The sequence below is a fragment of the Sebastes fasciatus genome, chromosome 21 (genome assembly GCF_043250625.1).
Source record: "Sebastes fasciatus isolate fSebFas1 chromosome 21, fSebFas1.pri, whole genome shotgun sequence".
In the NCBI taxonomy this organism is placed as follows: domain Eukaryota; kingdom Metazoa; phylum Chordata; class Actinopteri; order Perciformes; family Sebastidae; genus Sebastes; species Sebastes fasciatus.
This window is the reverse complement of record NC_133815.1, coordinates 22,429,404-22,453,648: the sequence shown is the minus strand read 5'-3', so window position 1 is coordinate 22,453,648 and position 24,245 is coordinate 22,429,404. Positions and strand designations below refer to the sequence as shown.

The 24,245-nt window shown below is 41.0% G+C and overlaps 1 protein-coding gene across 1 annotated transcript in view; it reads right to left on the bottom strand.

Annotated features, from left to right (window-relative positions):
* ahrra (aryl-hydrocarbon receptor repressor a) overlaps positions 1-22,202 on the bottom strand; it is a 64,781-nt gene extending 42,579 nt beyond the window's left edge. The window contains exons 1-3 of the mRNA XM_074621508.1: positions 21,905-22,202; positions 21,486-21,578; positions 19,055-19,236 (exon numbers count right to left, since the gene is read on the bottom strand). Coding sequence (XP_074477609.1) covers positions 19,055-19,236; positions 21,486-21,547 — 244 coding nt within the window. The 5' untranslated portion in view covers positions 21,548-21,578; positions 21,905-22,202. The remainder of the gene's footprint in view (positions 1-19,054; positions 19,237-21,485; positions 21,579-21,904) is intronic.
* Positions 22,203-24,245: the final 2,043 nt, after the last annotated feature.

Genomic DNA, 24,245 nt, shown 5'->3' with positions numbered 1-24,245 from the left:
ACACACACACACACTGACTGTAAATGTACACATATGCACACACACGCACACACTATTACAGCAATACTATACTACGTTACACAAAGCCTGTCTTAAAGAGACAGTGCGCGGCTCTCTCCCGGCAGCCACAACATGTTACAGTCTCCGCTTTTAAAGGGTCAGCATGTCTATTTTTGGCTCTCCGTGCTCAAAGCATTCCTCCGCTGCTGGCAACACACATGCAACCTGTGGCTGCGGAGTGGTAATGAAACACAGGCTAAAGCTGATTTTCAGATTCAAAATATGTCACACTTTAAACGTGTTTTTAACTGAGCAGAAAACATTACCAGAGAATTAATTACCCTGGTGATACGCCTGTTGCTTCAGGGGATTCATGAAAACGATCTCTCTATGTGGTTGGTAGTAATTGCTTTGCCTTTACCTCATAAACCACATATAACTTAATGATGTCAGTTGCAAGTGCAGGTGAGTCAATTCCACAGCAATAATTCCTCTTTATCCCTGATGATCTCTCTGCGTGTAGGACTTCCTTCTCCGTGTGTAACAAGGTGATGGACCCTCACATTGTCCTGTCCTGACCGGGTCTATCCATCTCTCTGTCTCCTCCTCTCCTCTTTCCTCTTGTTTTTGTCTCGCTACCTCTTCCAACACCTCTCTATCCTCTCATCACCTTTCTACCACCAGGATAGCCCACGGAGGAATATACAGTAACTGGGGATGACAGCGAACCAGAGGAAAAGACGGTGGGCAAGGAGAGAAAGGGAGTGCCAGTGATTTGAAGGCAGAGGAACAAAGGGATCATTGACATCGCTGGCCGTCTAAAATACTTGCAAATTCCTACAGAGGTCTGGTTTGTTGGACGAAGGATGCGTCTGAGACCTGATACCAATATTAACGGACAGGGATGTTGAAAAGATGAAAAAAGATCTTTTCTTTCCATTGCTCAGTTTTGTTTCTCTCTAGCTCAGCCAAACTGCAAAAATAATGTCAAATACGTCAGTTGTATTTATGCATACATTTAGCATTTTTTATTACCTAGTGCCTCTTGTGATTTGCAGCCAGCCTTACTCATCATTGGAACATATGCTGGGGTGATTAGCAAGACACAAATGTGCAGTGGTGGACTTTTAATCTATTACGCTGCTGCTAATTGACCTTCCGCAAAAGCCCCGCCCCCTTAGTTACTGTTGCTAAGCCTGTTAAGTGTTCTCTTCTCGCACGGCACATGCAGTATACAATGACAGCCTAGGCTTTGTCTGAGAGGTTCAATGTTGATTTGTTGCACGCGAGCATAAACAGCGTAAATGCACGGATGTACTGTAAACATGTGAACACACACAAACCTTGTTGGTTTCAAACATTATTACCTGCACTCTCGCTGTATAATCAAAGTTGACATTTTGACACTTACTCTACACAGAGTGGACAATAATTCTTTACAAGCCGAAATGAGATTTTCCAGCTCATCAAATCTCAGTTTGTGTTTTTTGTCATGACATCACCAGCAGGAGAGGGGAGGGCGGCGAAACAGCCTCAATATGGCCTGGAAATTGACTGGGAATTTGGCCGCGAGAGGTTGCATGAGAAGGAGAAGGACTTGAAGTAGCAGGGAGGACAGGCTTGCCAAGAGAAAGGGTTCAGGCCTGATGGCTTTTGGCAGGTGTTTTGACTCTGCTATCCATCCAGCTGCTGACTTAAAACACGAGAGGTGTTACAAGAGAATCTATTAGCTGTAGAGACTGGCTGTGATCTCTATAATCTTCTGTCCTTTTACTAATTTGTAAGAATCCTGCAAATGTTGAAAAGCGCTTACCTGACTAGCAGATAAATAGATAAGAGCCACATATGCAATCTTTCAAAAACCACCCGACTGAGATCATTTTTCTGGAAAATCTGAATCATAATTTAATTGTCTACCACAGCCGCGTCATCAACGATCATATGGCTTTGCCAATTAGGTCAAGTCAGTGAGTTTTCTACATGAATTGGCCCATCTGACATTTTAAGAAAAAGTCCAAGGATGGATGGATGGAGAATTGGTTTTGTGATGACCCAATGAATTATGCAATAGGGTTTCTCTCCTTTTATTTTATACTATCTTTCTGCCTTTTTGCCATTCCCCATCCACCTCTCCAAAACATGGCACTGTGTTAAGATCATTCATGGTAATGTCTCTCGTGACATATTGATCTCATTGCAAGAGTCTACTTGTTTAGTAGTTCGAATGAGGAGACATGAAATGATCATGGTCGTGTAGTCGTGGGGAAAGTGGGACATGAAGTGGACGGGCGAGGGTAGCAAAGCAGCAAAAGTAAAGAATCAGCAGCCTTAGTCACTAAGGCGAAAACAATGAAAAGTGAGTGAGTGCGAGAGCGAGTGGGAGGCAGGCTGAAGCCACACCAGTAGGCAGTCAGGTTGAGGTTGTCCAGGCCTCCAGGCAAAGGAGTGGTGGCACCACAAGAGAGGAAGGATTAAATGGAAGATTAACAAGCTCAGAGATCACAAAACAAAGTGAAAAAATACACAGCTGCTGCATTGACGTCGGAACAAAATGACAATGACAGCGACATATAGACGGACAGAAGGCCAAATAATTTAAGGGAAATTAAATAAATATGTCTATACTGCTGCTCTGCAGTGCAATCTATTGCATTATTCATTATTAGCGGTTTAACCTCACCAAAGGAGACTGCCTTGAATGAGTTTGTAACTTTTTTTGTAGTTAGTTCTTTACACTTGTTTTCCATAAGAAGCCACAGATAACTCCTTTGTTCAAACCAACACGAAAGACAAAAGGATTAAAATATGAACAGATGGTATGGGCGATCTGTTAGCTTTTAAAGAGATCCAACAGCACATCAGATCAAGCAAGAAACCATTGACAGACATTTGCTGCTCCTGTGTGTGCATGAGAATGGGTATTTATAAAACTATCACCACATTATCATGCCCGAGACATGTGAGCGTGCGCGGCATCTTCATCCTTAACTCGTTTAGGACATATTGAGGTCATTTTCCCCGGGTTTACACAACATTGCGTGAGAAGGGAAGGGTATCCGGTGGATCCAATTGCCCTCTGTGAGGGCGGCAGCGCCTCCATGAATGTGGCCTTTGAGTGGCGAGAGGCCAGTAGACATGCAGACAGCCTGTACTTACTGTATCTGGGAAATAGGCCTGATGCGACTTCAAACAGCCACAATGATGTTATTATGGTCCCCCCCCTCCCCTCCCCCCTCCTTCCCAAGCCTGTCTCTCTCTCTCTCTCTCCTTTCTGAACTTGTTGCTCATGAGTCACAAGGAAGGAGTCTCCAGCGATCTGTTGTTTACCCTCATATTACCCATGGCAGGACTTGGACGAATCACTGCTTCAATTTCAGTTTTAAAAAAAGATGTTTTTTATTATCACCCCCCTCTAAGAGAAATTAAAGTTGAATTATCCAAAAGCTATCATTATCTCCATTTACCCTGCTGAGAATGAAGTGGAAAGAAGTGCTTTCACACTTCGTCTTACTTTATTTTATTGAGTTAAATGATGTCAAGAACATTGTCATCATACTGTGGGGTTTTCTGATGAGGGAAAACAAGGACATTATCCTTCTTTCTAAAGGTAAAAGAGGATCATTCTGTGGGGTGTAATGACTCTTCCAATATAGAAATAAGTAATGGACTTATATAACTTTTGAAGTGATAACCCTACACTGACTTTGCTCCTAACTTTGGGCAAAAAAGCATTTCACACTCCTTCCTTCCAAACTGGGTTATCCATATCTTTAAGCCACGATTTGCTGTTTTTCCCCAGAAAAAAAATCAAACAAGGCCTCCCAGCAAACATTTGACAGGCGGGTAATAGGCAAGGGGGAGAAAAGTTCAACATCATCCTGAGCAAACCAACAATACGATGGTATAGCACAGTAAAAAAATACAAGTGAAAAACAGCTTTTTTCAACTTATATCAGACAGATATCGAAGTCTTGGTTTCGCAAAATGACGCAGGTGGCAGCTACGGACGCCGAGTGGATGTGACTCAGTTTTGATTCTGGTGCTATATTTACACAGGCTTTCAGCGTCGGTGCAGGCTGTCATATCAACATCTTTTCTGTGTCACAGTGTTTGCTGGGCTAACTTTTGACAGTGAGAAACTAGGTTAGACTTCAGAATGACAATTTTATCACATTTAATTTGTCATGTCATCCTGAAAAACACGTTTTTGTAAAGCAACTACAGGTTATGTTACTTATTTCAGTTCCAAATTAACACTATCACACTAAATTGACACTAGCGGTAGTTCTTTACAAAATATATACCGTATACTTCTATTTCAAAACAGGTGAAAGTGCATTTAAAATAAAAATAATTTTCAGGAAATAAAGATGTATACGAATCAATAATATACTAAATGACTGTTTAGAATACATGCCTTTTTAGTAACTTGCAGTTTAAGGGCTTAAGGAGTGAAAGCTTTATATCCCAGGCTGTACAGTCAATATATAAACATGCCAAGACTTTGTTCCGTCTTTAATCTCCCTGCTCTAAAGCTAATTGTTATCCCGCGCTGTGAAAAGCTCTCGCACGTGTTAATCTGGACACACAGCCAGAGAAAGCGTTGAGATCCATTACAGGTCAAGAAATGCTGCGTTAGAAATAAAATATGATTGAGAAATTATGGGAGTGGTGTATGAAAAATAAACATGGGTGGAAGCCACTTCCAGCTCTGCATTTGACACATGACACTGTATGAAAACAAGGATTAGTCTGTCAATGCTCTGACTGGATAAATATGGGTACATGTGCGAGCGTGTGTGTGCGTATGCGTGTGTGATGCATATTTAAAACATTTGCAATTTGATGATGAAAACAAACCCTGGCACATTAGCATGGAGAATTTCCCGGCTCCGCACGCAACCTTAGAGCAGGGGAGGGCCCCAGTGTGTGTGTTGCTGTGGGTGAAGCCAGCAGCTGTTTAAATTCGGTCTAACAGGGCTCTCTCTGCAACATGCCAATTTAAACACGATCCTCAGGGACAGAAACAGAGTCTGACACTTCTCTCCACCACCTCTCTGTCATTTTCTCTCTTTTCTTTCTCTCTCCTTCCTTCTCGCTCTCGTTCCTGCAAATATCCGCTACGTTGCCTCCGAGTTGACTTTATATCTGAATTCAACAAACACCGGGATATCTACAACTCCAGCCCGTACTGTACTCAGACCTCACTTATCTCGCTGCATTAGCCATGATGAGTTCCTGCACCTGATATGATGATCTGACTTGATCCCTTTTGCTCTCTGTCATGTACCATCTTTAAGAGGTCGTGTCATTGTGCCTGATGAATAAGTCATTAGATCAGCGCTGTGTTCGTCTCTGAAAAAGTCCAGAGGCTTGGTGCCTGTGGCTCCATTTCTAATGAGGTCACAAACACAAAAGAACCTCCGTGAACAGCTCGGCCATGATCCTTGCAGATAGAATAAAACTCTTGGGACATTTATTTAAGATAAAAAAGGTCATATTTAACTAGAAAAGGCTAAATATTCTGTGCTCGCTGCTGATATTTAGCACGTTATATTTGAAATACTTAAACAGTTTGAGATGTAGTTAAAGATTCAGTCAAAATGCAAATACTGAAAGGAGTTGAAATGGCAGTGCTGAAAAGTCAGTTGAAGTGTAAGCACTGGGTGAAGTTGAAGATTCAATTGAAGTTCAAGCACTGAAAGGAGTTGAAATGTCACCCGAGGTGTCGGGGATGAATTGAGCTGGAGGTGTCAGTCAAAGTGAAAGCCTAAAAAGAGATCAGTACCAGCTCAAGTGTATGAATTGTAATAAGATGTCAGTTGAAGTGTCGGCTGAAGCGGAAGTCCCCATTAAGCCCTGAAAGTTGCAGTGAATCTGCAAACGATCTGAGACCTGCAGGTGTTAAAAGTGGCAGTGGAAACATAAACACTGAAAATAATTAAAATGTCAATATAGAAGAGAAAGAGATGATGCAGTCTAAGTGTCAGTTGACGTGTAAGTGGTGAAAGCAGTTGAGTTGTCATTTGAATATCTGACAGCGGCATTGAAACGCTGCTGAAAATGCACCAATTTGCTCGATCACATATGTACTAATCTTTACAAAAAACTACTACAATGCATTTATTATGCCTGTTAAAGGAATGGGACGTATAATGCTTCATAATGGAATAGTAAAATGTCCTATTGCCAAGGTGTGTGATGGGCTGATTTCACTACTAGTGTCTTAAATCCAAAGAATATCATGAACAGAAAAAAAAAAAAACTCATCTCAAGAAAGGACTGCAACATAAAAATAGCACTCTTCTCCTCTATTATTCACTCACTACTTCTTTTTCTCTTTTTTTTCTCTTGCTTTTTTCCAGTTGAAACTCCAGTTTAATCCACTCAGAAAGCCACAGAGAGCTTTCACCATGAACTCCCCCAGTGGGCCTTTAGTGCTGGTGATGTTACTGAAAACCTCCAGTGGGGGCCAGCGATCCAGCATGCGCACACACAAACACACTGAAATATGGAAAGATTGGTTGCAACCACACTTATCTTTTTCACTTATCATTTTTTGCTGGTTTCAAGTTTTTCAGTAGAATTTACAATTTCAACACAGTTATAAATAAAGGAAACCACTCTAAGATGAATGTCTTGAGTCAATAGCGTCTTGACTAATTTTTGTAGAGTGTGTGTAGATTAGTGTACAAATCATCACTTCCCACTGGAGTTGTTCTCATTGGCTTTAACCGTGTGATGAAATTTCAAGCGAGGTTGATACATGACAGGGTACAAGATGAATTCCCTAACCCTGCCCATCATTTGTTTTGTAGTTTACACATGCACATACACGCACAAGTGCACACATCTCAAATAAATCCCAGTGAGCATTAGGGCCCCCGTCGTGGCTCTGTTTACTGTTGAACACTTAAGATATACCCTCCTTTCTCCTGGCTAACAAATAACGCTTGGGGGGCTGAAGGGCTGAGCCAAGCACAAGTCACGCAACTGCCGCTCCCTGTCTCTCTCTCTCTCAGTCACCCCCCTACACACACACTCTCGCTATTCTGACTCACTGGATACCTGGCTGCCTGGGTGAGACATTTGCCCCTGCAGAGCTGCTCCTCTTTACCAATGTGCCTGGATGCTGTCAGTCAGAGACCATCCCGCTGCTGTTAACTGATGTTTGGCTTCACTTTGTCTTTCTTCTCGGCGCACCTTGTAAAAGTGTATATATGTGTGCATGTGTGATAAGGAAGCGTTTACCCTCTCTCCCTCTTACTGTACCCTCTGCTTGCGTCGCTCTCCACCCTAAAAATATGTTGTCAGGCTCACTCATTCGATCATAATTCAGCAAAAAGCCGGAGTTCACGCAGAGTTCAGTCTGCTCTGGGTGCACAGAGTGCATCAAAGGCTTGCCAGCCAATAATAAAAAAAAAAAAAACCCTATTAAACACCCTCTTGCACAATCACATTCTCTAGTTATCTTTAATTAGCCCTTACTATGGTCCTTTCTCACTGAAATACTTTTTGCAATGTACAGCATGCAAAGCAATATATCTGGGTTCAGTATCAGTTAAATTTGTACAGTGAATTTACAACACACTCGGTCTGAGATTGAAAAAAAGCTATTCCTCCCCCCAGAGCTTCTCCAAAATAACCCTAACTTCATATGACATGATCTGAGGAACTATTTTTACTCGGGCGAGTTACGTGCTCCTGTTTTCCCATATCAAATGCTGATGAAAGGGGACCTCATCTGGCTGACGGTAGTTAGCGTATTGAGCTGTATCGGGTCAAATGCCACCTTTGGTTAGTGATCTTTCCAACCGCATGGAAACATATCGATTTACATTAGGGAACAACAGCAGGGACCGGGCCCGGCCACTGCTGCACACTGAGGCATGCTTCAATTAAGTTAAATGGAGGTGACGGACAAAACAAACGGTCTGATGTACGGTACAGTATGCCCCGGCAGCCAGCACACAGACACAACCTGATGACATGTAGTACATGTGGAAGTCATGCCACGCGAGTCTTCAGAGAACAAAACACAATCCTGATTATATCAGTAGTAGCGCTTATGAAAGGCTTGTGCTTCAGTTCCTTTGCATTTCATTCCATCACTCAACTTAGTGTTGGTATTTAAACATACACTGAATGTATGCAGGGAAATACTTTGTCAAGGATTTAACACTCTTCGTGGCAAAGCTGACAGTGTTGGCGTCCAGGATCGTGATGCATTCAGGTGAGGTTGCAGACTGTGTTTCACACGACGCAGTTTGTTACATTTAATCATCACTTTCTTCCCTCCTTTCACACCAATACTTTGCTGGTTAGCGGTTTGCCTCGGTGAGATGTCGACCAGCATCGTGCCAGAGCAGCGGTGTCGCTGAGTTCATTAATCAGCCGCTGTGAATAGGCTCTCCATTCGCTCGGTTTAGCCATCACCAGATCGCATTACGGACACCAGTGAGCTTTTTATGCGGGTGGCCATGTTAAATTGGTTGTGCTGTAGCTAATAGGCCTTGAGTGCTCACTTGGAGGGAACAGGGGAGTGAATCTATGTCACGTCATCAATCAGTTCATTGTGGGCTGTCTCTACAGCATTGAAACAGGACAACGGAGGGACAGAGACAAGATTGAAAATGACAAAATTTGATTCTTGTCTTCTACTATTGATTTGGTTACTTCTGCAACGCTGAATTCCAATCAAGGCCACATGTAGGACTTCTTCTGTTGGTCATAAGCATTCCAGCATTGTTGCAAAATTCAAATTCAATGATCTCACAATAAACAGTCACAAAACTTTTTCCTAAACTCAGGAAGCTGTTTCTGTGCAGAAGTGCCCGCATGCCACAACAAATAAAAAAATGACTGTTCCGAGGCTTAATGAGTTATCAACATGTGGCTTTGGGCGGTGCTGAATCTGTAAGCCATATTGCATGTTTGCATGGAGATCAACAAAGTCTATTTGTTTGTTGTGTGTGTATGTGGGGGGGAGGGGGATGAATATAAATTGGCAATGTGAAATTAGTTAATCTAAGCCAAAAGGGGTGTAGTTGGGATTGAGCATGCTACGGTGGCGTGCTTATAAAAATAGCACAGCTACGCTGCAAACCAATAGCAGAACTAATGTTTGTGATAATAAACATGTCTGCCAATAACATTACCATTCAACAACTGCAGATTAACTACAGTTTGCACACCCTATGAACTTCAAATATACTTGACTCCAGAACAGCATGTGAGATTTCTAATTGAATGCCATGATATTATAAACTATGCAAAACAACAGCTGGGATTTGTCAGCGTGTTTGTAGCACCGCTGCATGGTTAAAGCTCTTCCATGATATAATTATCAACTCCGACTCCAGGGGCTTCGGTGCGCTTGTTGCTGCCCTCCTTGTCCCTCTGAGCTTTCCCTGCTCAGGCAGTGCAGCGCGCTAGGCAGTAGCGGTGGCAGTAATTACACAAGACAGCTTCCAACAATAGTGTTGGGCCAACAAAGGCTTCTGCTCCCTCCGCATGAGTCCTGGCTGTCTATTCACACTCACTCAAACTCAAACACACACTCTACCCGTCTGTTCGCACACACTGACTTGCACACAAACACACCTCCCATTGCTGCACGGCCGCCACTAGCTGTTACAGTTGGCGTCTAACGGGGGGCCCCCCTCGGCACTGATTTGAGTAATTCACTTATGGCCTTTTGTGATCCCAGGGGGGCTCTGTTGGCCCCCCAGGACAACAGAGCCCAACTCCACTCAAGCGAGTTCAGTGTCTGTGGCACGAGAGGCCAGGCAGGGACAAAGCCAGTGTCATGCCTTTGATTCAAGCAACTAATGAGTTAGCTGTGAGGATCCTAAATGCATAAGGCGGCTTCTCCATTCATGGTTCTTGACACATACAAGGGATTAGCGTGGCTGTCCTGTCGCGCTAGTTAACAGCTATTGTGTCGCTGATTACTGCGGAGGGGGAAAACACACATGCAAGAGGGTGGGAGAGTGAGCCGACATGCAACTAATGTGCAATTTAGCATGGAACCACTTGGTGGGTAATGACTATATGTTTGCAGCAACAAAGGAAATATATACTGTAAATATACACTTTGAAAAAAATAAGTCTAGGAGAATCAAATTTGACCCATGCGCTGGGTCAATATAGCACAATATATATATAGCTTTACCCATTGGTAGAAAACCATTGGGTCCCAATAAAATCCAAGATAATGGCTTTTTTTGACCCAGTGTGAGTGGAATTTTTTTATGTTACTGTTGGGTTATTTTCCGAAACTAAAATGGGTATTTTGACCAGCAATAAACACAAAAAGCTCAAACTGTCACTAATTTATTGCAAAAGAGCCCCAGTAGATTATAACAGTTTGCAACTATACTATATTTTAGTTTGGGTAAATATTCCCAATTTTAAAAAAATGGCACTACCCATTGGTCCTGGGTAAAGTAAACCCAATATTGCTATATTGACCCAATCACCAGTGATTTTTAGTATGAAAATGGCCAAAATTAAAGATGTTAAAATGTTGCACAAATACTTGTCTGAGGCTTAGTTTTTTTTTTAAAAACCCTATCATTATAAGTATATTAGTTTAGTGTATAAACCTATTTATGTCCAACCCAGTTCCCAACAAATGAACAGGATTTTAGCATGCCAAAATAAAGGACAGGAATGATAAGACCCTGAGCACTGGTATTAGGTTAGTCATAACAGTGAGAACACATTAACATTTACACTGGAAATGTATTAAGCGGCCATACATCTACGTTTGTATATAGAACGCGTAGCACGGAATTACAGACATCGCATGTGGAGGAAAGAGGAAGGAGAAAAGCCTGAGCACTGGCATTTAGCCTGATCACGCAATCTTCATGAAGCACATGGAGAGATGAGAGGTGATTTTCTTTCACAGAGGTCAGTGAAACAAACAGAAGGGCACAAGAACCCCATAGGGAGGAAGAAGGGGAAAAGGAGGAGGAGAGAGAGAGAGAAATATTAGCCATTGTCAAAGATAAAAAATAAAAATAAACAAATAGTATAATATAGTAGACAGAAATGGGGTGACAGGGTGAATCTGGAGCCCCATTTGATGATGATAATCACACATAAGAGCTCTGCTTCAACAGCAAACACGCACACATAGATTGGGATGCTGTGCTCTATTATCTCCCTGGATGCTCTAAATCAATACACATCACTAGGTCTTATAAATGTGTGTTGATCTCTAAAACTGATGATGAGAATCTATCTCAAATGATCATATGAACTGTCAAAAGAAATCATGAGAATGTGACTTGCTGGCAATAGAGCTGGTTACTCGAACACGAAAACTCAAATGCCACTTTTTGTCCACTTAGCAGGCATCACCTTTCATTACTGGTAATGTAAAAGTCTTGTAATGTAACAGCTCCGGGTGAACTGGAGATGTCGTGCCACCAACACCAGAGCAGCGCTGGCCAGTCTGCTTGTATCTGTCTCCAGGCTTGTCGTGACATATGACATTTAACTGATATGATGGTCTGATGGGTTGGAGTCCTTGCATCCTTTGGGGTTTTGAAGCATTGCGTGCTGGAGGACTCAAATGTGCAATCGACCTACGCAACTACGGCATCGAGAAATCAGCATGTGAGCATTGATTCTCCAATTACCCAAGAAGTTTAACTGATTCCTGGTGATTTCTATCTCCTAATCCCCGTGATTGGGTCAAACAACAGGGGCGAATGAAAAAGGTCAGAGGCTTTGACCTTCAGTGAGTTTGAGTGTTCACTTCAAAAAAGGTACAGACAGATGTAACAAATGGGTTAATGAGCTGTGCACTCTGCATAGTCACAACCTGGGAGCGGATGATACTAGTGCCACAGGTCAACCGAATAGGTCCCTTGAAAGTTTTGGATTCTCATGAAATGGTCGGTGAACACGTGTCCACAGCCATACGACATATAAAAAAGAATAAATCTTTCTTCATTTCATACTTTGTGTGGCATTTTAGTGTTTTGAGCATATAAATGCAAAGGGCCCTTCCGTGTATTTGCAACAACATGGGCTAAGTGTGAAACCTATATCAAGTACCTCTTGGATGTAGTCATGAAATCTGTTTCAAAAACTCTATGAACTAACAAAGATACTAACTCTGCCCTCTGTCCAAATATGCAATGTAGATAAATATTTAAACAGTGGATCTTAGATTTACTGTGATGGACCTGTCAAAGGTGTTTACCAACCCTCCACCCATGCTGGGATAGGCTTCATGCCAAAGTAACACTGAGAAGGAGGTACACTGTATGCTTAAGAAAATGAAACGTATAGTTTCACATTTTGGGAAATAAGTTTATTCCGTTTCGTGCTAAGAGTTATATGAGAAGATTGATACCACTCTCCTTGTGGTATGTGGTATCAATCTTCTCATATAAAACTCAGCTAGAAAGTGAATAAGCATATTTCCCAAAATGTTGAATTAGAGTGTTGCTTTAAGGAGCAAACAACAGATGACTAAGATGACTAAACTATGAGTTTAGGGTAATAACATGTGCACATTTGAACTGGAACAGACTTCTCTGAGAAGGTGAACAAGCTACCAATCCTATCTCCTTGCAACATTTAGCAATGTTAACAACTGTGGGTTGCAGTCTATGATTCACCGGAAATTTCGAGAGCGGAGACAATTTGTTTCAGAAACTCACGACAACAGTGAATTGACCACATTTTGACCTTTCTAATGCTAAACCTTTCCACTTCATTTAAAGTTTGCAGCAGCTTGCTGATTTGTCTTGGCCTCTGCCCTACAGTGTTGTCTGTCTCTGGGTTGCAGAGCATGGGGAAGGAAAAAGAGTGGGGTCACTGAGAGTTTAGTAAACACAAAGTCCGTCTATAATGTGACCTGATACACATTTTCACCCCTGAGCAAAGACTCCATTCAGAAACAGCCATCACGCTGCAGCACTTCCCTCTTTGGGAAATCGAATGATTTGCATTGACTCGATTTCATACAGATTTGACATGAAAAGGATTAACCCAAAGAGTCCGGAAGAGGGGGCTTACAACCATGAAATTCTCTTAAAATGTGTAGATGAGGGAATAAGGATCTAGGCTTATTAGATTGTTTTGTCTTGTTTCCTCCTTCTTCTATTGCATGATGGTGGGTTAGTTACAAAACCGTCTCCTGTCTGCTGGCTGACGTCACAAGTGGCGTATGCCTGCCGTGAGTCTGTGGGGTCTGCGGCCTTTCTCTTCCTCTTTTATTATAGCTCACCAAGCATTTAGAGGCAGACAACACACACTGAAACTGACTTGCACACGGCATTGATAGGTGTACTTGCACTTGAGTCTCTCACCACATTTTGTTTGTCTATGTATGTGTGTTCCCATACCCTGTCAACGCCCTGACTGGACTGACAGCTATGAGTGAAGGTGGGGCTTTAATTGAGGGATCTCGGAGACACACACACACTTATAAATACACCTTGTTGCGATGCGGATACGTTTACACCACAGGCATTTATATTTGTGCATGAGATTTGTTTTGGTGGTAACGTCAGGGGTTGTTATGATATATTGGAAGACTGATGATTTTCAGGGCAGATCATCATGTAGTAATATAGCACTGAAGTCAAATAGATGGTTTCCAGGTAAACTATGCAGGAGAGTACAAATGAAGGACTAAAGTGGAGGATCGCTTTGCATTGTGTTGAATAATGTGGGTGTATGTATTATTTTGCAATTGATACATAGGACAGATTTTTAGATATATGCAATATTCCAAAGGAAGGCGCAAACTTTTTCAACCCAGCTGACATTGGGGATACAGCTGTCACTTGGGTTGAACAGCAGTTGTGAAATAGAGACAGTTAACAGTTAATATAATGTGTTTTAATATAATAAGTTTGAAGATTTTTAAAGTATAGAAGTACAAAGGCGGGGTCAAACAGACCAAATACAGATGCCAAAAGCCAAACAAGAAGCACAGGCTGATGCATGTTGATCTAAAAGTAAATGAAAAATCCTGCCATTGAGCGTGAGATGCAGTCATTCTACTTGTGTATATTGTACTTTTTACAATATAATGAAACAAGCAACAATAAAGAAGTAAGCTTACTGGCAAATATAGTCCACTCGTTTAAGGGAGGGTTCTTGTAGGATGTTGCAAATTTGTAATTTCGATCATTTGAGGTCGATGGTAACACCATTTCCCCAGAGCCAAAGACAATAAAAAAAACAAAAAAAACTCTTTAGTCCATCAATCAACTTAAATTTAATAATTTATATCTCTCTGGTATGTCGCTCTAATTGGGGCAGTGGCTGAAAAAATATACAAGTGGAAAAACCATGCAAAACATGCAAAAGAACAGAACGCAATGTGGTTAGAAGGTCCACAAAAGCATATTGTTGTGAGTCAATACTGAGGGTGGAGAAGCTGGTGTGATGTGATATGTATGTATGTGATCCCAAAAATGATGATGAGGAAAGAGAGAGAGAGAGGTAGATACGGGCAATGAGATACACATATGGATTAGTGCCAATGCTGCTTTTTACCCCTAAGGGTGTGATGGGGAATCTGATCGCAGCGCCACGAGGGTCAAGACCTGAGAGGGTGACAGACGCCCTCGAAATAAAAGTCCATCACACCTCATCGCACACACAGTAAAAACAGCCGCCATGGCAAGTACACAAAAGTACACACACCCAACGTTCATTCATATATATATATAACACATTGTACTGCAGCTGTCAGGGATTAATGTCAATGTAACGCCATGCTCTGTTTCAAAAACACAAAGTACAGTACAGCAACTGAAACTTTTCCAGTTATTCTGGGGATTTGAACCGCTGATCCTCCGGTCCACAAGCTTACATGCTTTACAATTAACTTCTTCTCGAAGAATTCTTCTTTGTAAATGTTCTGCTTTATCAGAGACACAAAGAGAGTGTGAGGGGGAACAAAGCTGCAAACCAACCAACGATGTGACCACATTATACACAAACAAAACCCACAAAAGGAGCGCCAACACCGCTTCAGATTTCATGAGATACATATCAGGCCAGCAGCTAATATTAACGCATTAGCATGAATAACATCAACTGATATCAAGCCTATAGCAGTGCTATACACTAGCCTTATAGATAGGAGGGCAGGCTGAACATTAGGGAAGAGGGTCTGTCCTTTAGTATGTGGTCTCTAGGTCCTCCGCCCTATAACTCCCATCTGATTATCATCACAAGCCCTGTTGACCTCTGCTCTCTCTGTTAGTTTCTTATGCTGCTGAAATACAAAAAACAGCTCCCAGTCAGCATCTCAGCAATAATACAAATTAATTAAAAAGGTAATATTCCCTTGAAGATTTGCCTTTAGTTACCCGATCCCTTCTGAAAGTATGGTCGTAACCTGATTAAATATTTGAAACAAAGCAAAATCCTGGTTTCAAATAATGAGATAAAAAGCAGTGAAACACAATCGCGCAAAACAGACTCGTAAAAAAAAATAACAACACGTACACACCGGAGGAGAATTAAAGGCAATCGGGCAGAAAGACAAAGGAGGAGGGATAGTTAATCCTGAGGGTAAATATTTAACAAGCTCAGCAATTACAGGGAGGGCAGAGACCTAACATGGAAGAGAAGGGAATTACAGCCTGCTGACTGTCAACACACACACACACACACACACACACACACACACACACACACACACACATTCATGTGAACCTACTCGCTTGGGCATCTGCCTAAAAATGCTGAAAATATAGATACACTGACCTAAAATAAAAAATGAAGGAAAAAACAATGGGACAAAGCCTGTCGGCTATGAAATGATGATTTGGGTTTTAAAAATTATTATTTAATTATTTCTTTTTTCGAAGGGGCCCCTCTGGACTTGTGCCCCATTTTTTACAAATAGAGATAAGTTATTATATACTAATAAAGGACATATATTTGTCCAGTGGGGCTGTCCATTTCAAAATAAAAATCAGTTTTTATAGTTCAACTGCAATAAAGTTAAACTGTATGACAGTTTGAATCTGAACAAGTGGATTGTGAGTTTGGAATATGAATGATATTTTCTTATATCCAAATATATCTACATGTCTGACATCCTTTTGAAAAGTGTATTTTTATTGTGCACTAGTGGATATTCGCACCCTAAAGGCAGACTAAACAAAATTCTATAAAAGGATATTAATTTGTATTAATCAATTATAAAAGTGCAGAATTGATAAATCTTGTTTATATATATATATTTTTTTTTTCAGCTTGGGATGAAATAGCACATGGAGTCATCTCAGGTCATGTAGCTCATTGTGCCCGTAAGCACATCAAGGCTGAATCTCATGGAATATGATGAATAAGGGAAACTAGCTCAGGTGAATCTCTGTCTGGTGTCGCTTTATATTTACACACACACAGACATGCAGGCACACAGCCTAGGGGTATATTTGCATGAAGTACATAGGCACATACTGTTCACAGTGCTCCACCCTTGAGCAGTCACGCAACAGAGACAACCGGTAGAATCTCAGTGTGCACCCAAAACCACCTGCTGCCACACCGTTTTTTTCTTCTTCCCATCTGTGCCTAAACCTTCAACTGTCTTATAATGGAGTAAATGATGTCAGTAAATCTGTTTTAAAACAACAAAACAAATCACACAGTCCAACTTGTAGCCAAATCCCATAGCCACTTAATCACAACTAACTGAGCTGGTCATCAGTCATGTCTGAGTAGAAACTTCACACAGTCCCCCCCGTGGACAAAAAGGAGAACTGCATCAGTATGAGTAGACATCTTCATTCCTCCTCCATAAAACTGTTTATAAATGCAAACGAAACTTGAGCTGGTTTCATTGCATGGTTTCAGTGAATGACTCAGTGTTCAAAGAAGAAGAAGAAAAAAAAGAGACGATTATGACTGTTCCAAACCACAGGAAGGATGTGGATATGTACTTGTTGCTCATCTTAAGATTTATCTGGAAGAGCTCTCTGGCCACACTCCATGTTTATATATCAGTGGAAAAACTGTGACTCTGAGAGTCAAGTGAGTTGACCAGAGAGAGGGAGGGCAGAGATTGCAGATGTATTCAGAACCAAATCCATCATGTTCCACTCTGATTAATCTCATTAGTGTAGCATTAAAAGCCAGCTAAGCTGGTCACTACTGCCACCGATAACAAGGCATCCAGCAGTGTTGGAGCAAACAAATACTGGCTTTGGCATTAATGCATGTTTAAAGAGTTCAGAATAGAAGATCCTGAAATAATTCCTGATAAAAGCCACATGTACTGTTAATATTAGTGCCTAAAAACTTTGGAAGGTGAGCACAGAAAGCTATTAGCACTGTCAGAGAACACACAAGCAACGCCACGACTCACTTTCGACACACCTTTTGACACTTTTAGCAGTTTCACACACGACTGAACATTCTCCATTTTCCAATAGATAGGTCCCTTTGCAGCTCACTGATATTCCTTCACTGAGGCAGCGGTTGCGCTCTTTATCTCTGCGTGATTCCTTATCCGAGAAAGGCACCTTTGATAAGTCCAATTAGCACCTGTACTGCAACTTTGCGTGATGGCTAAGCTACATGAGCATTCAGGGTAAAACATGCAAGTGTGTGTGTGTGTGTGTGTGTGTGTGTGTGTGTGTGTGTGTGTGTGAAGTTGCATGACTCGAGCCAACAGGATGCCAGTTGTTTGGTGCCATGCCAAACCAAGGCAGCAGATGATGGAGATTAAGGGTGCTGCAAGGATCAGAGGAGCATAAAGTGAAAGCGGAGAGCCACATATGTCGAAGAGGAGATGGCTGAAAAACTTTCAGCTGGTCAGAAGCGTACAAATCTCTCGCCGACTTCTCCAAGAAAACAGCTTTCGATGAGGACTTTCTTTCAGCCCCCAGGACTAGGAACACAGGGATCCTCACAGGACCTCTCTATGCTGCTTCCTCTCCACTGCCCTCCTCTTCCCTTCATCCTCCCTCTACTTTATTACAAGCATTTTCCCTGGCAATATAGAGGAATGATGCTTATTCTTTCCTCTTCATATGAAAAAAAACTCTTGTCTTCGAGCTGTCGCATCCAGCTGTGCCTGTAGACTCTGAGTCGATAAGGCAGCCGCCGAGGCCACCGACAACGAAATACGTTCTGAAGCGGCCCATGAATATTTGAAGTGGATTGTGGAGCAACATGAGGAGAGGAAGGGAGGCATTCAGTGGTTGGCGGGAGGGTGGGAAAAACAAGAGTGTGCCTTGATATAACTTTTAATTACATGTGACTACATGGCACAAAGGGGAGATAGGGATTTGGGGTGGGCGAATAGACAAACAGTGCCTCATATCTACGGTGATGCTATCAAAGACACCTTCGTCAAATCATCATGAATCATCCTCACTGACTTAAAGAAAAGGCAGCATCACAGGAGAATGACACATCACAAGAAACACATTCTCTGCTATGTCAGTTATTGGAGCATGACCACAAAATATAGCAAGGGACGTAAGAGACAACGCAGAAGAGTACACTTCCTGTAATGCAAGCTGTGCTGTTTATTCTTTGCGCCTTGCATTGTCAGGTCGTATCTCTCTCATGACTTCATGTTATGGAGCCTATAGGGATTCTTACCCGTTCAGCACAAGGGTTTGACTAATATAGTTTGGCTGTACGGAAGATTTTTTCAGCTTCTAAAAGGCTATATTTTTTTAATGATACAAAATATCTTTAAAGTGACAATTTCCAAGATATTGCAAAAATAGTATTCATGTTTATATTCTACTGAAACCAGGATATTACTAATACAAATACACATTACTACCACTACTAATAATTTGTATGCAGCTTCTTGAATTAGAATCAATTAACATTTGTTAGTGGCTCAGTTTTATAATAAATGTGTATCAGAGGTGGACACCATTGACTTATATGCCGGTTTACAGCAACAGATATCCCATTATCAACCCAGTATATCAACTCAACAACTCCCTATGAACTCAGAGACAAACACACATACACACATAAACCAAATACCCCCCTCCACCTGCCATTAAAAATGTGGTCTTTCGACCTTCCTTACCTTGGAAGAAACTCTTGACGCGGAGGTAGGAAACTGCGAGGCGCAGCACGGACAGCTTGTCCAGCTTGGAGATGACATCCGGGGGGAACGGCAGCAGGCTGGCCAGCCGGTCCAGCTCAGCATTCAGCCTGTCTCTGTGCCTCTTGGACGGGTTGGTTTTCTCGTTGGCAGACGACGGCTTCCTGATGATGAGAAGGACAGAGGGGGAGAGAGAAAAATGGGGTTAAATGGGCATTAGGACGTGTGCGGGGATAGACGATCAGAAGTCATGCATTCAGCTGTAAAAAAAAAGAATAGTTTCAGCTAAATGGTCTCAAATAAATCATGTGTTTCAGTGTACTTGACTACACCGAGACACTCCTTAACAGGCATTAAATGACAGCAGCACACGGAAAAGGACTAACTTGTAGGAGCCATGCTACTGTTAGTAGCAAAGTTAGTTTAAATCTCATCCACACTACATGACAGGTTTTTTTATATAGCTTACACGGCCAGCTGGCCAACCCCTGATGGTCTAAAAAATATTAAAAGATGTTACAATTATTACTGTTATACATTTTCTAAATTCTAAGCTGTGGATAAGATCCTGTATTTAATGTGTAAGATACATTAAATACAGGACACAAGCAAACAAACACTCAGATCAACTCATTCTCGGGGGAAAAAGTGGAGCAATGCTTGACTCATAAGACTGTATGACTATTTGATTTTTTGATCAATGTGAAAAATAGGGCACCAAACTATTAAAAGAAGCATTGGTATGAATTTATTCTTAAGAAATGGTTTCCAAAGAGACGCCTGTCAATTTAGTTTAATATTCGTTCCTCCTTATAATGATATCAATCACGTTTTGCCTGGCAAGCGCTGCACCTTGCCAACCCAAGTAGAGCCATATGACCAAATAAACCACACTCTGCACAAGTCTCTCTTTCTTTAAACTGTATTTCCTTTTGACTCAGCCCTCTCCAGTACACAATGCACCACACTGAATAGTGTTTCCTCCAATGACAAGTCTCTTTATTTGGCAGTAACATTTGTGTCTTTACAACAAGACAAAACAAATGAGTCATGAGTTTTGTTTCTATTCCTGCAGAATATCTTTCCATATACATAAATAAAGACATGAATCCTGTAGGTTTACATTAAAGTAATACATCTGTATTTACCTAAATCCACTCTGGCTGTTCTACTCTTCTAATCAACTCCTGATATTAAAGGTATTGGACATGTTGCACGATCCCTCTCAGCGGCGCAGAGCATGTAGAATGCTCCTTAGGCACAGAAGTTATTTGTGTGTTTTAGTATGAGGTACCAAAGCGCTACCAGCTGAACATAACATGATCCGCATATGTAATGGTCAGCTCCCATTTCCACAGCTGAGAGTTTCTGATCATCTCCACAGAGATACTTTCACATGAATGCTTCGACTTTGTTTTATCCCGATGAATTAATAATCACTTATTCTCCACAGGTTACTATTAGAAAATATACAAAGAAAAACATGTGGATGTCATGCTTTGATGGGATTATTCAGCTAAACTAAAGTTTACTTCACTTGTGATTTTGACAACATCTATGAGGAACTAAAGATACCAAAACAACCTTATTATTTCAGAATTAAACAAAGAAAATCAATGGATAACTGGAGGCACTGTATTATAATTCAAAAATATCTGGTGGCATAACTAGCAGACTACAATTTCAGGTATATTTTCTGTCCAGTGCACAAACCATATTGATTTGATGACTTCCTTTCAGATCAGCAGCGAAGGCTGTGCAAAACATGAAAACTTTATAAATGCCAGAGGCCTTGTTAAATTACCACTTCCCTCTTCTAAAACTTATATAACCTGCAATTCACTATTCATGACATCAGCTGACAACATGGCCCAAAAACAAAAACCTGTCCTCTACATCGAAAAGTACCTAAAACACTGTGAACCAAACACACGCCTTGACTCCTACACCTGCGGGTAAAGACATGAACATGCAAAATAAATAATAAAAAATGCTGAATGTTATTCTACTGTTATTAATTATTAGGGATCAAGAAGGAGGCAAATACACACATAGACATGTAATATTAAGCTATAGTGAGTAAGAGGCTTATAATTAAATAACCACTTTATAATAAGTACTTTATTATTAATATTATGTTTGCTATGATGGTTAGACTGCTAGATATTATAGCATGTGCTCAAATTCTATTAAAACTAGCAGTCAATACCAACTGAAGCTTATACCGTTATATTAACACCTTCATGGTGTTGCAGCTCTGTAACTTCATTATAATATAGCTCCTCTTTAAATCATAAGGTGGAGAGTGAAATTTCCCATGTTCCATGTTGGCAGGGTAATAGGAAAAAAAGCATAAACAAAATGTGCAACCATTTAACAAAATAATGTAACATTTTAAGCAGCGCGCCTTAACTGTTTCTGGACGGGCTTCCTCCTCTTTCTGCCCGCGTACATGCAGTCTCCCGGAGGGATCATGATGTCGCGCTCCGTGGAGGTAACAGGTGCGCTGCGGAGGAGATAGAGAGCACGTTAACTTCAACTTAACACATGGAAGACACTCACACCGGTTGTTGCACATTATGTCATTAAGAGTAATTCCATGTGGTGAAATGCAGTAATCCCAAAAATTAAAGCAAAATAATTAAAATGTAAGCAGAATAATGTGTGTTAATTGCATATGAAATATCCCAATAACACTTGCCATGTAGTTATAGGATCAACACACTGGTGCAACTAATCAATATTTAGAAAAGCACAGAAGACATCCCTAAAAATAAACAATAAAATATGAATTTAAGAAAATAAAAACGTCAAAGAATAAAAAGCACTGACCCCAAATCCCTGGGGATAGCAGTTAATTCCAGTATAGTGATGGCTGTGGAGTCACATCCACTTAAAGTGCAGAAAAGAGATGCGTCTCCCTGGGTGCACCGACTCGGTAAAGCCAAATGATAAATCCAAGGGAAATAGAATAAACCGGAGAGGTCCTGAGCGAGCTCCGAGCTGATGTTTTCATCAGCTTTGCACTGCTCGGGGCAGATGTTGGCTGATGCTTTATACCCAATTGAGTCGCCTTCACTTCCTCGCGTTTCAGGTGGCGGATTCCTCTGAATGACATGTCGAGCTCTTCGCACGCAACTCTCTGCCTCACAAACACAGCGAGAGCGCACACACACACACACACGCACACACATACACACACACACACACACGCACACACACACACCCACACACACACGAGGCTTAGTCCATGCTGCTTTCAGGTACTGCCTGCTTATGTGAAATACGAATTTTCAGTTTTTATATGGTTTTCATATATAATTGTGGCAATTGCTGTTATATATAGTCTAATAACAAAAAATGCATGACTATTATTTTCCACATGTTTTCACACTTTGATAGCCTAAGTAGACTATACATTAAGAGAGTTGTGACTATAAGCATTCTTTATTCTGCAGCTACAGCTTGTTTTTAGGCTGCAAATATTATTTTTAAAAACGCCATGGACAATACCATATTGTATTAGTGTGCTATATGTATAAATTTAGATGCATTTTCGACTTAAATGCAATAAATGAAGTTGTGGCTATAAGCATTTTGACTTTATTCTGCAGCCACAGCTTCTGTTTTAGGCTACAAATATGACTTTAAAAACGCCATGGACAATACAATATTATATTGGTGTGCTATATGTATTAAATTAGATGCATTTTTCGACTTAAATGTATTAAATGTGTGCTCAGTTTGTATATTTACGAGCAGCACTTGAAAGTAGCAGTAGCCCAACCCGACCCGAGCCTGCAGCCTACAGATGGGAGGGATCACACGCGAAGGGCAGCAGAAGAAGAAGCACAATAATCTCCGGATCCACACCGAGAGGCGCTCCTCTGTGGACTGTCCACCGGACCGGAGGGCTCTGCTACAGCGGCCTCTTAAAGACAACACACAACACAACCGGCTATACTTGAATGTAACACCGCCTCGGACCGGACTGGGCTTCTTTTAACCAATAATGAGCTCAGTGGATGTAGCTTTCAGACTCGGAGTTGGCTCCTCTGGGGACACATTTGGCAGCTACGCCAGGTTTACGCCGGAAATAGGATGATTGTGACTTCAAAACAAAAGCATTACTGTGTCACGGATCTAACAGTGGGGCTCATCTGTAGAGTCTCTGGGAGTGTAAATATGACACCACTGTAGGTGTAAAAGGATGTGAGTGTTGGTGGACTAAACATTCACTTTAATAGAGATTATAGTAACGCATTTACGTTATCTGTACGGTTTTATTATGTATCTTATAACCGGAAGTGCTCTTACAATCCGGTTAGTTTGACAGTGATTCAATTTCTGTAAAATATTGCAAACAAAATTTTATTCTTTTATCGGTTAAACTGATTTTTAGTATTTAATAAACTCTTTAAACAACCGGATTAAGTTATACAGTGTGTATAGCGTCATATGCAAATGGTCGAAGATAACAAAAAGCTTTAAATGTGACTTATTTAGTCTAGAGGTTTTTTACCAACATCATACTTTTGTATCGAAAAAATGCAAGACCGAGTGGTTGAGTGATCTTTGGATAAATGCAGGATACCCTCTGCAGCTACAAATGCCTACAAAAAAAATAAATGGACAAGGAACAAAGATTACAGACTGTTTAATAGCCTACTGCTCTAGTATCATAGAAACAGCAGGGTCCTTTCACCATGCTCAATGATTATACACTGTTGTTAATAAAGAGTGCATGGCTATCAGGTGTATTTAAGAAATGTTTCATAGATAAAAAAACTAAAAAAAACTGGGTCATCAGATACTTTTGTGTACTTTTAGTTTGTAAAGGTATTATTTGCATCCTTTCATTTTTAAAAGTTCATTTTGTTTTTGAAACTAATAAAGTATGCCATTGTAATATGTTGTGCCTGGTCATTGAAAGAACAAAAGGAATAGTATGAGAATATTATGCACAGTCTGCAGTTTGTATGGCCCGTCTACTGTACTGCACCCTAGTGTACAAATTCATGCACTACAAACAGTCAAGTGCACCACTTGAGCACACACACCGCTTATTGTGTATTTATGTGGAGTAAATCATGCAAGCTTCTGACTGAGATAGACTTTCCGTCTTTAAATAAAGATGACATAGTAGAGGAGAATCCCCTCGGTGATTTTGTGC